Raw genomic sequence first — 16372 nt, forward strand, 5'->3', positions numbered from 1 at the left:
ACTAGTTAGTTAGCAACTGAACTGTTTTGAATACATGCTGAAAACAGTATCCTAATTCCTACAACAACAAATAAAGATGATGAATCATTGAATTAAATTTTACTAGTTGTATTGATATTAACTGGACTCGAACACACCAGTTTGATATGTGTCCAAACACACATGACATGACATATACCGATATACGTATAGCCGTAATAGACTGGTCCGAACAGAAACAACCTTATCGATTATTGATACCATTCCTTTTTTGGTTAGGATACGCACGTATCGAATTTATTAAGTTTTTGATGTTGATACCAACTTTGTTTTACTTGTTGATTGTTGTCAATAGTAATTTCGTACCAAACACTCCATATGAACAAGCCCCGTTAAAAAGTGAACAAAGAAGAATATATATCATCTTTTTTTTTTTTTTTTTTACTTATTTTATGCATTTTGGAGGTTGGGACCACACATGAATTGATCGAGTCAATTCGTTTTTTTTTTTGTCTTTTTTTCTACTCGATTCCAAAATGTATTGGTGTGATATATACATAAACCTAACCTCGTGGATAAACAGTATCTAAAAACTGTAATCAGAGTTTTAAAGCAAAAGATGGAGTTTTTAAGAAAGGATGATTTTAGGATGACTTAACTTACTAATCTTAAAACTGTAATGAAATAGTCTATTAATTGTTTTATCCAGCACAACATTTGTATGGGTTAACTTATTAATCTTAAAACTGTAATGAAATAGTCTGTTAATTGTTTTATCCAGGACAACATTTGTATCGGTCTCTGTCAAGAAGGCAAAGTTATCGAAGTCAACTATGAGAACAATTATAGAAGTGCTAGAAAACAAAAGGTAGATTCTAAAACTCTTTTCTTTCTTTTTCTTTATTTCTACAAACTAATAAAATTATTTTTTAAGTAAAAGAAAAAAATTATCTTTCACATAAATAAAATACAGAGAAATACCCTAAAATACATTAGTCATGCAGTGGGTTTATAATTTTAAAGTACAAGTCCATCTATTTGAACACAAACCAAAAACCTCTTATATATATGACAATTACACGATTTATCCAAATATGACAGGAGGAATCGTACTAATTTATACTAATCACATCACATCCATTGAGAAAACTACGTACAGTCGTACAGAGCAACTTACTTTAATTCACAATTAAAGAAACACAACATTTCACGTTTCTATTATTATTTCGACGGACGTCCAGCATTAAAAAACCATATTAAAGGTCGCGAAATAAAAGTATTAGGGAATGATTATGGATGTATGAAGTTGTGAAGACGACACATCATGTCGTGGATTCGATCACGTGACACCGACGAGTAGTCGAGAATATGAAAAGCGTGACCAACACCTCCATGAACAATACCTTCAACTCTCTTCCCATGGCTTCTCATCACTCTACACATCTCCAAGTTTCTATCTTTTAGTATATCAAACTCCGCCATGAACACCAGCGTCGTCGGTAACTTCGCTCCCACCGAGCTCATGACCAGAGGGTTACACCAAGGATGGTCTCTACTCGCTCCACGTGGCAGAGCCAGGCGCCAATACGTGTCGGAAGCAGAAAGAGTCAAAGCCGATGACTTGGAGTGATGTTGTTGTTTCTCCGAGGACGTTCTTGATTCGCCGCCGAAGAAAGGGTGGATCAGAATTATGCCCTTGAGGTTTAAACTATTCACGTATTTGCCACTGGCGGTGACTCTAACGGCGACTTGGTAAGCTATGTTGGCTCCGGCGCTGTCTCCGACCAAGAAAACGTTTGAGAGGTTACATTTACTCACCCAAGAAGAATATCCTCCGTGAGATATCTGTTGCTTGACTAGCCACGAGAGGACGTTAACGCCGTCGTCGTACGCCGCCGGGAGACGGTGTTCAGGGGCTAAACGGTATTTCACCGAGACGACGACGCAACGTGTTTTGACGGCCAGGCTGGCCAAGAAGTCGTGGTAGCAACTCCAAGCGGTGGAGCCAACGCAGAAGCCACCGCCGTGGAAGTAAACGAGGAGAGGGAGAGTAACGGACGGCGAAGCTGCAGCGTCGGGGACGTAGACACGTACTGACGTGTCGTTAGATAGTTTGATGTCAAAGGCTGTGGCTTTAGTAGATGGGTGGAGAGTGGGTGAGACGGTGGGGACTATGGGAGGTCTTTCGACGCAGCCGTCGTTGAAAACTTTGATGAGTCCTTCGATCTCTTCCACGACGGGACCATGACGGTGGTGGTGGGATCCGCCACGGCGATTGTCTGAGGATTGGTGGTTGTGAGAGAAGGAAATGGTTGCCATAGGGGTTTCTTTTGGACTATGAAGTGTAGTATTGTTGGTTTAGTTTGGATTGAGTGAGATGTGAGATTTATTCAAGTTCTTTATATAGACAAATTTATCAAAGATACTTTCATTTTCTTAAATAATTTTTTAAAAAAACAGCTCTATAATACAATTTACTGAATTTTCGATTGGAAATTCGGATTTTTATTGTCATTTATAGCATCTATGACTAGAGTATACATGGGAATATAGATCCTTGATCTAGATCAAGTGGGTGAATCTTCACCACTCCAAACCTGTCATAATATTACATCACGACTCTCTAGTTCTTTATTTATTTTACTTTTTGAATATAAATTTATTATCACATATATGAATACTGACTAAAAGTATTATAACGTAGTTCGTATTAGAATCGTATCAGATTATCAATATACACCGAATTAGGTTTTGATTTAGTTATTCATAATCCCAATCTCAAAAGACCAAGACTAATAACAAAAAAGCCATACAAAAACAGGATAAAATACCATAATCATATTGTTAAGGTTCACATCACAAAAGGAATTATATCACGTGGAGTTTTTTCATATTGCAAGGAATATTACCGTCAAAAATTAAAATGCTTACATGAAAACATAGAAGAGGAGTTATCCCAAAAGAATAATAATATTATTGCCAGTCGTGGTATTATGAATAGTTAAATGATTGTAAGTTGAGTTTCAGTTGATTTGATCCCAAACAATTCGTGTTGTTCCATCACTTCTTATAATGTATCATTACAAAGTGAAACTCAAGACTATTGTTTGTCCTTTTCGAACAAGACTGTATTTTGGATTTGTATCATTTTATATTTATGTACATATCTATCCAATAGCCAGAAGACGAATGGATATAAATAAAACAGAAAATTAATATTTTTAAATTGTTTTTTTTTTAGTACAGTTTTCACTTTAAGTGTTTATTTATAGGTACGTAGCTCAAATATTAACTTTACTCGAAGGCGAAAAAAGATGCCTTTTAACTTCTTGAGATGCATGCATAGCTGGTTATACCCACAAAAAGCTTTCAGAAGCCTCGGAAGAACAATCTTTGGCTCATCCCTCATATATATATATATATATATATATTAATAAATAAAAATGAAAATTTCAGTTATATGCATGCATAATAACAATGTGGAAAAATTTTGGGTTTTGTTTTTTTATATTGGTGAATAACCGAAACAGAAGTAGAGAAGTCAAAAGAACATAAGTCGGCAAAGATTCTAGTGGGCAAGTACAATTCACAAATCTTCTAAAATTCTTATGATCTATTCCCCTTCGAATATTCTTTTACATTTCTGTAATTGTTTTATCTTTTCATTGCAAATTGTTATGTTCATTGAAAACAAATGTAAACATTAAGTTAACCCTTTTTCAAAAATATTAAGCTTACAATTTACAAATTTTGATTAGTTATAATATTATCTCCTATGTATTCACTTCTCTTCGTACTTTTTCTAACAATAAATAATGTTTAGCTTTGTTGAATCTTTGATCATGTTTCCCTTATTATATAGGCACAATTTTAAAACCGTGTGAAAAATCTTTGGAGAAGTGATTTTGACTATAGTTTATCTTTGTAATATTCGAGCTTTTCTAATATTCTCTTTGAAAGGCACCAAATCGATTTTTCATTCGATAAGAATATTTACTTCTCTTATTCTTCCCCCCCCCCCCTGTCTTAACCGTGGCGGAGAAAGGTTTTGCCCAAATAAACATACAAAAGGCGTGTAGATTAATATAGGAGTGTAGTTTCGTGGAAATTAACCATAGTCGGAAAACAAAAAAAGTAAACAATACTCAGATACAGGAAGCCTTGTCCAGAGAAATATTTGATTTTCTGTCCTGCGTCAGGTTCTCAGCCTAATCGAGGTAGTTCTTCGGTTAATGGCTGCTAATCCTTGAAAGAGCTTAGCTCTACCTTCACTTTTGGGTTTTTTGTGGATGACGAAGGTTTTTTGTTGGAATATTAGAGGTTTAAATAGCTTCTCTAGACAAAGGTTTGTTAGAAGTTGGATGTCTAGAAACACACCTCTTTTGGGTAGTATTTTGGAGACGCATGTCTCAGAGGAGAATGCGGATCACGTTTTGTGGGCCTCCTTTCCAGGGTGGAGGGGAGATTATAACTACCCTTTTGCGGAGAATGGCAGAATTTGGGTGGTTTGGGATCCATCTATCTCAGTCATTTGCTATTATAAGTCTGCTCAGTTAATATTATGTGGTGTGTACATTCCGGAGACGAAAGAGAACTTCGCAGTTGCTTTTGTGTATGATTACAATACTCAGATACAAAGACAGGACCTCTGGCAGGAACTCACTTCCGTAGCTCAAAGATCTCCAGCCAGAGACTCTCCTTTGCTGGTGATGGGGGACTTCAATCAAATCCTTACTGCTAATGAGCATTATTCGGTCCTTCCACATCCCTTACCAATCTCGGGTATGTCGGATTTCAGCCTTTGCTTGTCAGAGAATGCTTTGTCAGATCTACCTAGTAGGGGTGTGTTTTATACGTGGAAGAATAATCAGGAGGATGACCCGGTTTTGAGGAAGTTAGACAGGGTGTTAGTGAATGACCTTTGGCGAGACTCCTTTCTAGAAGCTATCGCTGTTTTTGATCCTCCAGGTGATTCCGATCACTCTCCAGCTCTGGTTAATACGTGTGCTCCATTGGAGAGGGGTAGAAAATCTTTTAAATACTTCTCGTTTCTATCTACTCACCCTAGATTCAAAGAAGTTATGGCATCAGCATGGTCGATGGAGGTTCCTGTTGGTTCTGCTCTATTCACTATGGCTCAAAAGATGAAGAATCTTAAGAAAGCTTGCAAGCAGTTAAATAGAGAGGGGTTTAGTAATATCCAGCAGAGGGCGAAGGAATCTTTGGAGCATCTCGAGTCTATTCAGGCTGACTTATTGAGATCACCATCAGATTCCTTATTTCGAGCTGAGTTTGTAGCACGTCAGAAGTGGATTTTCTTTGCAAGTGCTCAGGAGTCGTTTTATCGACAAAAGTCCAGGATTCGTTGGCTGGCTGAAGGGGATGCTAACATGATTTTCTTCTTTAAGTCGGTTATTGCTAACCAGGGTCATAACTGTATTAAGTTTCTTCGAGGACAAGATGATGAGATAATCTACAATGTGGCTCAAATAAAGGATCTTATAGTAGCATATTACCAAGGGCTCTTAGGCACAGAGAACGCTGAGGTTCAACCACTATCAGTGGATGAGATCAGAGACTTGGTTCAGTTCAGGTGTCTGTCTGAGTTAGCAGATCAACTCGTGTCTCTTCCATCTGGTTGTGATATTCGAAGGACAATTATCTCAATGCCAAAGTCTAAAGCGCCAGGACCAGACGGGTTTCCAGTAGAGTTTCTATGGGAAACATGGGATATTCTGGGTCCAACAATAGTCTAAACGGTACAGGAGTTCTTTACGTCGGGTCACCTGCCAAGAAGCTTCAATGCTACTACTATTACTCTTATCCCAAAGGCTCAGGGAGCAGATACTATTCCTCTATTTAGACCTATTTCCTATTGCACCACCGTTTACAAGGTCATAGCAAGACTTCTTAAACAAAAGTTGAAGCTTTTCATTTCGGATGCAGTGCAAGGAAACCAGGTGGGGTTTGTCCAAGGTCGACATCTCTGTGAGAATGTTCTCCTTGCGTCAGAGTTGGTCGATAACTTCCATGCTACTGGTCCCATTACTAGAGGTTGTTTACAAGTGGATCTAGCTAAAGCCTATGATAATCTCAATTGGCAGTTTTTGGTGAATGTATTGTTAGCCATTGGCTTACCTCCGCAATTCATTGGATGGCTCAAGGAATGCTTCACCAATCTGTCTTTCAGTATAGCGTTTAATGGTGAGCTCATAGGCTTCTTCCCGGGAAAGAAAGGCCTTCGTCAAGGTGACCCTATCTCCTCTATGCTCTTTGTGCTTGCAATGGATGTCCTCTCCAAGAAGTTGGATAAAGGAGCTATGGACAATCGCTTTGGTCTTCATCCTATGTGCTCAGCACCAATAATTACCCACTTGAGCTTTGTTGATGACATCCTCATTTTTTTTGATGGTCAGCAGTCCTCATTGGACGGTATTCTACAAATTCTTGAGGAGTTCAAGGTTGAATCTGGATTAGGGGTGAATAGAGCCAAGACAGTGTTGTACTTGGATGGAGGGGATTACTCAGCAAATCAACAGATAGCTGACAATGCAGGGCTTGTTCAGGGCTCATTCCCAGTCAAGTATTTAGGGGTCCCCCTCTCAACAAAAAAGATGTCCAGACAAGACTATCAGCCTCTCCTGGATAAGATCACGACCAGGTTCACCTCTTGGACTGTTAGACGATTGTCCTTTGCAGGTAGAACTCAATTGATCCAGTCAGTTATTTATTCTACCATCACCTTTTGGGCATCTATATTCATTCTGCCTAATGGTTTATTAGAAGAGATTGAGTCTATGTGCAATGCGTTCCTATGGAAGGGTTCAACTGAATCAGCCAGGGGAGCGAAGGTGTCTTGGAATTCAGTCTGTACAACTAAGGAAAGTGGTGGACTAGGATTGAAAAGATTGGTTCATTGGAATAAGATTCTAAGCCTCAAGCTGATTTGGTTAATCTTTGCTAAAGGGAGCTCTTTGTGGGTTTCATGGGTAAGAAGACACCTAGTAGGCAATCACTACTTTTGGGACCTTAATGGCTCTGACTCAGGAAGCTGGATTTGGAGGAGACTTTGTAAACTCAGACCTTTGGCTAGACCGTTTATCGTGTGTGAGATTGGTTCTGGGATAACCTGTAATTTCTGGACTGACAATTGGACTTCTTTGGGACCTCTACTGGAGATTACGGGTCCCTCGGGACCTAGAGTTTCAGGATTGCCACTCTCTTCTGTCGTTGCGAATGCGGTGGTTCACGGTCAATGGTGGATCTCAAACACCTGTAGTCGCAGCCCTATCATACAACTGCTCAAAGCTTGCCTCCCTTCCTCTCCGCCACTGATGCCTCTTGACGATAATGCAGATGATAGGTTTCTCTGGAAAATTGGGGAAGCTCCCGCCTCTGATGTCTTCTCAACAACGGCAACTTGGGATTTCTTATTCCCACCGGGTATCAAAGTGGACTGGTTCGAATCAGTTTGGATCAAAGGCAGGATTCCAAAGCACTCATTCATCACTTGGCTTAATGCACGTCATAGACTCCTAACAAGGGATAAACTAGTAAGGTGGGGTTTCTCGGTTCCCTCAGTTTGTCTGCTTTGCAACAACCAGGATGAGACTCGTCAGCATCTGTTCTTCGATTGTTTGTATTCTGGAGAAGTATGGAAGTAATTTGTTGATAAGGCTCAAGTCACTTCTCCCACTGATTTTGAGATTAGATCTCGGTGGTTGAAGAGTCCTTCGAGGGATAAAAACATAGCTTTTATCCTTCGGTTAGCCTATCAAGCCTCGGTTTATCTTATTTGGAGAGAACGCAATACTCGACTTCACTTATCCATATCGAGACCAGCCTTAGTTCTGATATCTGAAATTAGAACCATTCTCAGACTTCACTTGGGTCCTCTTACGCTCAAGCAACGGATTGTTCCTCTGGCTCCTACCCTTTTAGTTACTTGGTTTGGAGTTTTCCACTAGTAGTACTTTTTAAAATGTGTAATGTCTATCTTTTATGTAGGTGTTACTCAATAAAGGAGGCACTGCTTGTATGATTCCAACTTGTAGACTAAATGGAATATAAAGATATTGTTAAAAAAAAAAAAAAAAAGTAAACAATTGTGTATAAAAAATCTTAAAGTAAACTGCAGTTGGCCACCACCTTTGGTTATAGCCATTGGTGGGAGTGGGACGTTAGAAACAATGTATTGGTTGTTACGTATTAATCTAAATCTGGTATGTTTGACGAAAAAATTAAAAAATCTCAAAGTAAACAATTTTGTGTGTTCTTTAGCCACTCTACAAGGCTAACACGAGAGATGCAAGTATAGACAAAAATCTTGAATTCGTAGTGTTTTTATAGACCTTCTCCATCACGGGTTGTTAGTAGGGTTTTTAGGGAGGTATATTGAACTTGATATTTTAGAAGATTTTGGTGTATTTTTAAATCCATTGTTATTTAATCAGTGATTTTAAGAAGTCTTTTGAAATCCTGTGTTATTGAATTTGGAATTTTTAGAAATCATCTTAAATCATTCACAATCTCTTGTTATTGAATCAATAATTTATAAATCTCACTACAAATATACTATTATTCAAAATATTACAACTTTTAAAAAAATGAGATTGTAAGTGATTTTGGGAGACTTTTTAAAACATTTTTAGTTGAAATACATGAGTAACAAAATCACACCTTTAAAGGTGATATTTTGAAAGATTTCAAAAAAAAAAAAAAAATATTCTGAAACCAACTGCAGAAGCTTCCTCTATCTCTACACCATACGTTCTCTCCTATACTCTCTCATTCTTTCTCCAAGGTGAAAGCTTGGCCTTATGCCATCATTAATGGGAGAACACCAAGGGTGTTCTAAGCCCAAAAAAATTATAAAAATAATGAATAGGGGCTTAGAACACTTTTTTTAGTTCTTAATGTAGAACTGATTTAAGCCAGTTCTTATTTGACGTGGCTTCATGTGATTGGACGAGATTTTTTGGAAAAAAAAAAGAAAATATTTCATTTATATAAGTAAGCAATTTAAATGTTAATTTATAAGTTTTTATAATTGTAATATGTTTAAGAAAATTATATTAATTTATAGTATATAATTGCTTTTATATAAGTATGCAATTTAAAGGTTAATTTATAAGTTTTTATAATTGTAATATGTTTAAGAATATTATATTAATTTATAAGTATACAATTGCTTTTATATAAGTAAGCAATTTAAATGTTAATTTATAAGTTTTTATAATTTGTAAAATGTTTAAGAATATTATATTAATTTATAAGTATACAATTGCTTTTATATAAGTAAGCAATTTAAATGTTATTTTATAAGTTTTTATAATTTGTAAAATGTTTATGAATATTATATTAATTTATAAGTATACAATTGCTTTTATATAAGTAAGCAATTTAAATGTTATTTTATAAGTTTTTATAATTTGTAAAATGTTTATGAATATTATTTCACTATATCTTTATTCTAAGAACACCATAATTAGTTCTCCCATTTTTTTTATCTATGATCTTAACAACTGATCTAACATTATTTCACTATATATTTAATCTAAAAACACAAAAAAAGTTCTCCCATTAATGATGCCCTTAGAAGATGAGTGATATTGATATTGAGATCGTGAGGAATGATGTCAATCGTGTCTTGACAATGATACCAGCTTTTGGATTGGATTAATCGATTGACGAGATGTTTGGATATATATATATATATATATATATATATATATATATATATATATATATATATATATTTGATATATATATATATATATATATATATATATATATTTGATATATATATATATATATATATATTTGATGATGGCACCAAAATGGATGAGAGATGTTATAAAGTTCAGCACAAGTATGAATAATGTGTCGTGTATTGTTTGTAAGTAAGCATGATAGATGTTATAAAATTCTCTAAAGTCATTAAGCTCTAATGTTGATCGGTACAGTATGTACGTCTCCAACATCCCTTATAGTTTTGATGGTGGGTTTTTTAGGTTGTGAAGAAAACATGTGTTCATGTTATTTTTTTCCTCCAAAATATCATAAAATCACCTCAAATTCAATAACCAAATCTCACCAAATCACAAGTAATAAAGTTTCAAAATTTTTAGAAATCTCTAACAAATAATCAAATCTCCTAAAGTTACACTCAAATCTCTCAAAATTCTAAAATATTAAAATATCACCAAATCTCCTAAACTATCAAGTTCAATACACCCCCTCCTTAGTGTTTAGTAGAAAAAAAAATTAGAAGAAAAGAAAAAATTGAAGGGAGCCTCTTATTTAACATCCTCAACTCGGTTTTAAGAGACGCTATGTATCCTTATTTGGTTATGAAGGTCTTATTTTAGTATGGGAAAAATGGATTGATGGAAGTACATGAGTAGAGTGTGCTACCTGTTCGGCTATGAAGGAAGGTATTTTAGCATCTTCCTCTTTTTCGAAGGAAGGTATGTTCATGATTGAGAAAAACATAAACGCTTGCAAGATGATTTGGTTGAGAATATTTGAGCAAAATTTGGAGCAAATCAGTATTATAATTAATCATTTTCTCCTTTCATGAATTGCATTTCTATTGTAATATGTATTAATGTTTTTATTATGTTTTGAATGTTTAAAAATTAATTAAATGCAATATTTTCTTATTTTTATAAAATCTTAAATGTTTAAACATTTATACTTCTTCTATTCTATTTAAAACTTTTAAATTTCAAAAACATTTTTTTTTTGAAAAATAAGAGACCCAAATTAAGAACCTACCAATCGATGAGAAAATATTCTCTAAGGGTCATGTGTTCTTATTTTAAAAACAATACAAATTTTATTCATAAAAACTGCAAACAGTATATAACAACCCCATTGGCCTTGCTCTTAGGAAATGATTCTAGTGACTTAGTGATCAGTGCTTACATACTATTTTTTTTTTTTTGTAACGAATTGTAGGTACAAATCAATCCCACCAACTGTCTAAAACAGCAAAAAGTAGCTATAACAAGACATTTGATTCTCTATAGGAAAATAATATGTAACCACTTTACGACCCCCAAAAGAAAAAAAAAATTATTGTTGGATGTGATCGAGAGGATAGTTTGCAGCCAACTGTTCGTACAGCCCGTCTCTCGAATCCATTGCTTTCAGCTGTTTTTCTGCGATTAAAACAAACCCGTTTGATTGCTTCACTCTCTACAGCTGTGATTTGGAGTTGCAACAAGTCCTCTTCAGGCCTGTGGCCGCTGTGCCAATTCGTTGCCACTGTGTATCATACCAAAAAGCAAGTTGAGCAAAGGCTATACTTTCTCCTAGTCTCTGCACCATAATATACAACCATATATTTAATTACCGTTCAAAGGGCTCCTAGGTTTGTACACGTATATATGAAGCCGGCTTTGTTTTCAAGTTAGGTAAATTGTAAGCAACTCAATACCTGGTCAGTGTGGCGCAAGAAATCATGTGATCCAATTTTTTTGGCAGACCCTATCAAAAGATTTTTATTAGTCACACACACACGCACTCATCCTGTCATCCAAGTGTATTTTTACCTCTGGCTCTAGATGGGCTGCTGCATTTAAGAATCGTCGACCCTGTCCCTATCGAAACCATTCAAGAATCGTCAATTAAGATTATACTGTACCGTTCTAGTAAATCACCCACAGTGACTAAACTTACAGATCAAGAAACAAATAAATTAACAGAGAAAATCCTAATTAACACCATATCAAAAAGAATCAGCGACCAAGGAACAAGAGAACTGCTGAGTTTATTAATTAATATTTACGCTCGCTCAATGTATTTCTTACAATACTTGAGAATCCAATACAATTTTGACATGTGTCTATATCGTAACTGCTATTTTATCTTTCCAAAGATACAATCTTGTTCTTTACACGTATCCTCCTCCACCAGACACGTGCGAAACACACCCATCCTCCTCTTCTTAACCGGAACAATAACAACGTGATTCAAAACCGGTTCAATCCCGAGCTTCAACTCTAGCTCTACCGGATACTTAACCGTCTCTTTCCCATTGCTTTCAGACTGGTGGCTCAACGACGACGACTCGTGATCTGTAGTAGATTTCTCCTTCTGCTTTGGTTTAGCTCGTCGGGTCTTACATCGTTTGCGATGATGGCTCGAGCCATTTGCGGCGGATTTCGCTTCCTTGGAGGAGATATGACGAATGTCGTAGGCTTGTATCGGCGGACCTTGACCGTTCGCCGCCGTATCCGTAACGATCGGCGTGATGGCTTCCAGACCACAGTAAACCAACCGAACCGTAGATCGGATTCACGATTCTCCCACAAGCTTCGTGCAACAATGATCGGAAGATGGCAGCAACAAAGTTATAAATTACTCAAAACGGTGTCGTTGCGTCATTTCACTAAATGTTTTTTTGTAAAAAGATTTCACTAAATGTTGAATAAGATGATGATAGAGAAATTGAGAATCATATACAACTAACCAGGACGAAGATGGTTAGAACTTAGCGAGAAACACGGTTGCGTTGGCCTGAGATTCAGGTGATTCGATCCATGCCAAAGATGATCTTATACTGCAATTCTCACTACACCCTTTTCTCAAAACTCTGCATCCATTACAACTCAACCTCATATCTTGATTTCTTTCAGTTGACTTCAAGACCTTAAGGATAAATGTGTTTAGTAATTAATAATGGAAACTGAGTATTTAGTTTTATATATTTAAATCAAAAGAAACTCACTCTTATCCTTCAGAGAGAGAAGGAGATTTCCGAATAACCGGAATCTTCTTCCGGTTTTTTTTTGTTTTTTCGGCTATTCCGATTTCTATATATATGAATCGGATCTCTTTTCCGCTTTAGGCGGATTTAACTATCTTCCATCTTAGCTAGGTTCATTTTAAGTTAAGATTGGATATAGGTTTTTTTTTGTTTTGTCCTCTTTCTACAAGGTTTTAAGAGCAAATCCCGCATGCTTGTGATTGGACTAATCATCGACTGTGTTCTTCCTCTAAAGACTAAGTAATTTCTTCGCCGCTAATTGCCGATCTGGCTTGAAGAAGACCTCATGGTCTAAAGGCGGAGCTTTAGCTTGGAGATAGGATGAAGTCGAAATCAGGTGATTCAACTAAAAGCAGCGGATGAATCTGTGGAGAGATGGTTTCAAAGACATATGACTACAAGCTTCATCTAATATGAAGAATTCGACGCCGGCGTTTAGCTTCAGTATTTGGTACAGATCTCATTGGCGAGAAGAAGCAAGAAGAATCCAGAACACACGTGTCAACAAAAGCTTAACGGTGACGCTTCGTAACAAGATACATGGTTAAGGGAAGAACAAGTGTCTATGCCCCTTATGGGTTATTCACTTTTATTCTAGCTTTTGTTTATGTGTTTGGATTAACTTAAAATTGGGCTTAATTTAGATTGTATCATGCTTTGTAAGTTTTATGCCCATTTTAATTGGGCTTTTAATTGAGAGAAAGGAATGGCTGACAAAAAAATAAAATAAAATAAAAATATTATAGTTTGAGATTTTGCATGCGTGGGAGGTGGTAGAAAGCCCCTGGATTTTTGGGACACCGAGAGTAACAAAACAGAGAGAAGAAGACGACAGGTTACTCAAGGCACATGGTAATCACGACCGAGCGTATTAGGTTTGGTCGACTCGCCGCATTAATATAAGCAGGTCGACATTGGTCATTTTTTAACTAGTAACGACTGTACATGAAATAAAGTTTCCATAAAAAAAAATCTACATGTCCAATTCCAAAACCATACATCCGCCGCTTCTTGTTTTCAATTTTTCTTGTGACTGTGGGCGACTCGGTTCATCGCCGGTTTTTTCAAAATAAACTTGAGAAATTGTTACCCAATCAAATCATTTCAACTAATTGTAAAACAAAACGTAACAAATATTTAATGTCTCAAGACTTTTCCTTATATTATTTCATATATGTACTTGTGACTTTTGTGATTCTATTACACAACTAGCTACCCACAATACAAGGCAGCTTAAGTGCACCAAAACGTTTTTTTTTTTCTCTTTTTCAAATAACTAAATCTTTCAATAAAAGAAATCCCAAAATTTGAATGAAAAACAAAATCACTTCGCATTCTTTAGTGCGTCGCTACAGATCCTCTCGATATCACGTTGCAGCCTCTCAATCTCAGCTTCAATACGAGCCTTCTCTTCACCTTCCTTAGCCGTGCTTAACAAAATCTTCTTCAATGTTTCGATTTTTGTCAGGCGACTTTTTATCTACAAAATCAATTTAAAGTTAAGACTAAAATACGAACGCCAAAAAAACACACCAACAACTAAAAAAGTGAGAGTTGTTTATACCTTACGGTGAGGCCACCGCATCAAGCCTCCTTCCCGACAGATCTTTTTCATAACCGTCGGACACACCTTCATCTCATTCGCCGCTGCTTCGATTGGGAGATGAAAATGCTCGCTGAAATCTTTTACTGTCATTTTCTTAGTCCTTGCTCTCTGTTCTTCCACCGGCACATAAGAGATTAACCAAAGAAACGGAGGTTGTTAATTAATGACTTCTCTCTTAAATAATACCAGCTATACAAATTGTTGTTGTCTAATAAACGAAATAAAACTAGTCGTTATTTTTCTGTAATAAGATCGATCATTTATACGATTCCACTAATCACATTGCCAAAAGGCTTTCTTTTAGCAAAATGAGCACGTTTTCGGACCATAATCTAACCTTAAGTAACTATATCAGTAATAGGTTTCCTTGCAGTGCAAGAAAAATGTCTCCACTAAAAAGGAGATCCTAACCGATCATATATATGATGTTATAAGTGGTTATAAATTGTGAAATTAGAGACGATACCTGTGCAGCGAGAGGGGTTTGTTTCCCCTTTTTCCTTTCTTTCGACACATCGGTGGTGGCTTGCTCTCTCAGTCCAACACGTAGCGGCACAGGTCGAACGTCGAGAGCTTCATCAGGTGAAACCAAAGGCAATGGAACATCTGTGCTTGGTAATGTCAACATAGGCTCCGGCGGCTGGTTAACGATGGAGTTGACACTCATAGCTTGATAAAAAGCCGCATTGGTGTCTTGCCTAAGTGTTAACCCGCTTGCTACTCTCTCGGAGCAATAATCTTCTATAATATTCTTTACTTCCTCCATCGTTAAATCGTGTAGATAATATCGTAGAGGTTGAGGTTGAGGTTGAGGTGGAGGTTCCATCGGATCAGAAGCAAGAAGTTGAGTCAGGAGAAGCGCATGGCATAAGAAACCAATCCCTCCAAAGATGATGAGGGTATTCCTTATTTCTCGTTCTATATAATCATACCAAACAACCAATCAATAAACGATCAATGTTGCAACCCCAAAACATATTTCAATAAATCCAAAAAAAAAACTTTTATAATGATAGATATTTATACCCTTGACATGGACTAGTTCTCGAAGCATTGTGCAACAAGGGCATACGGAGTTTTCATCAGGTACTACGAACATTCGATCAGCGATTCTCGGGACATGCACTGTGGATGGACCGCCAGTTTCAAAGTTTGGACCATTAGCATCACCGAAAACTCTAATACTCACTTCAAGTCTTGTAGTTTCAACAACATTACGAGTCTCTTGTGGGACATCATTGTTGATGTTTCCATTAGGATCATCATTTAGGGGTTCGAACATGTCCCAAGATATGGTATAATCGTCGTCGAGGAAAGACGACATTCCATCAAACTCATCGTTGATATCGTAATCTGTGATAGAAAGATCAAGCTCGTGCATCAACTGAGTTTGGTCAACGTCCGTGGGTAATGGAAGAGACATAGAAGGAGGATGCGTGTTTTCCGTGAAGGATATGTCCATCAGAGTAGGGTTGAAATCGGCCATGACATTTTGAATGTCTTCGTCCGTAAACCCCTTGAACTCATCCAACGGATCATTAATGTACGGGTCTTCTTCATCCGCGTTGTTTCTTTCAAGAGCGGATGGTTTTGGATCATCATCATCACCCGCCATTATTGTTTTTTCACTCTTCTTCTAATTGCTTTCTCTCTTGTTCTTTTTTTTTAGGATGAAACAAAAAAAAGAGAGGAGAAATTGTCTCTCAAGCACAGTGCGATGCTTGAGAGTTGAAGAACAAAGAGTGAGGGAAGAGAGTGGTGTCACGATCAGCGAAAGGTTTTGTAATAAGAGGCAAGACAGAGAGAGAGAGAGAGAAAGAGGGAAAGAGAAATTATGGCGGTTAATGGTCGTTGTTGTAAGTTATCCTGATTCAACAGATGCGTTTGTTCGGTTAATTGTCTTGCCGGACGTATCACATAACTGTCTGATTTTTTTTATTTTGTAAAGAAATCAAATAAAGTAAGAATTACTCCGGGTTGGTTCCAATTATTTAGACTTCTGTTACATTGGA

The 16372-nt window shown here is 36.7% G+C and overlaps 1 protein-coding gene and 3 pseudogenes across 2 annotated transcripts; 1 reads left to right on the top strand and 3 right to left on the bottom strand.

Moving 5' to 3' along the window:
• Positions 1-1016: 1016 nt before the first annotated feature.
• LOC104735632 (putative carboxylesterase 17 pseudogene) lies at positions 1017-2465 on the bottom strand (annotated as a pseudogene). Its single transcript, XR_015578127.1, has one exon. The product of XR_015578127.1 is annotated as a putative carboxylesterase 17 pseudogene (transcript).
• A 1803-nt stretch (positions 2466-4268) lies between these two features.
• LOC147929246 (uncharacterized) lies at positions 4269-7643 on the top strand (annotated as a pseudogene).
• A 4096-nt stretch (positions 7644-11739) lies between these two features.
• Positions 11740-12606, bottom strand: LOC147929247 (LOB domain-containing protein 41 pseudogene; annotated as a pseudogene).
• A 1282-nt stretch (positions 12607-13888) lies between these two features.
• LOC104735633 (uncharacterized) lies at positions 13889-16250 on the bottom strand. The gene is made up of 4 exons (XM_010455461.2): positions 15387-16250; positions 14827-15278; positions 14319-14468; positions 13889-14234 (listed from the first exon to the last, which is right to left on the bottom strand). The coding sequence occupies exons 1-4, from the start codon at positions 15973-15975 to the stop codon at positions 14079-14081; spliced, it is 1347 nt and encodes a 448-aa protein (XP_010453763.1). The 5' UTR covers positions 15976-16250; the 3' UTR covers positions 13889-14078.
• Between the last annotated feature and the right edge of the window lie 122 nt (positions 16251-16372).

This window comes from Camelina sativa, chromosome 13, assembly GCF_030686135.1.
Source record: "Camelina sativa cultivar CO46 ecotype springtype chromosome 13, ASM3068613v1".
NCBI lineage: Eukaryota > Viridiplantae > Streptophyta > Magnoliopsida > Brassicales > Brassicaceae > Camelina > Camelina sativa.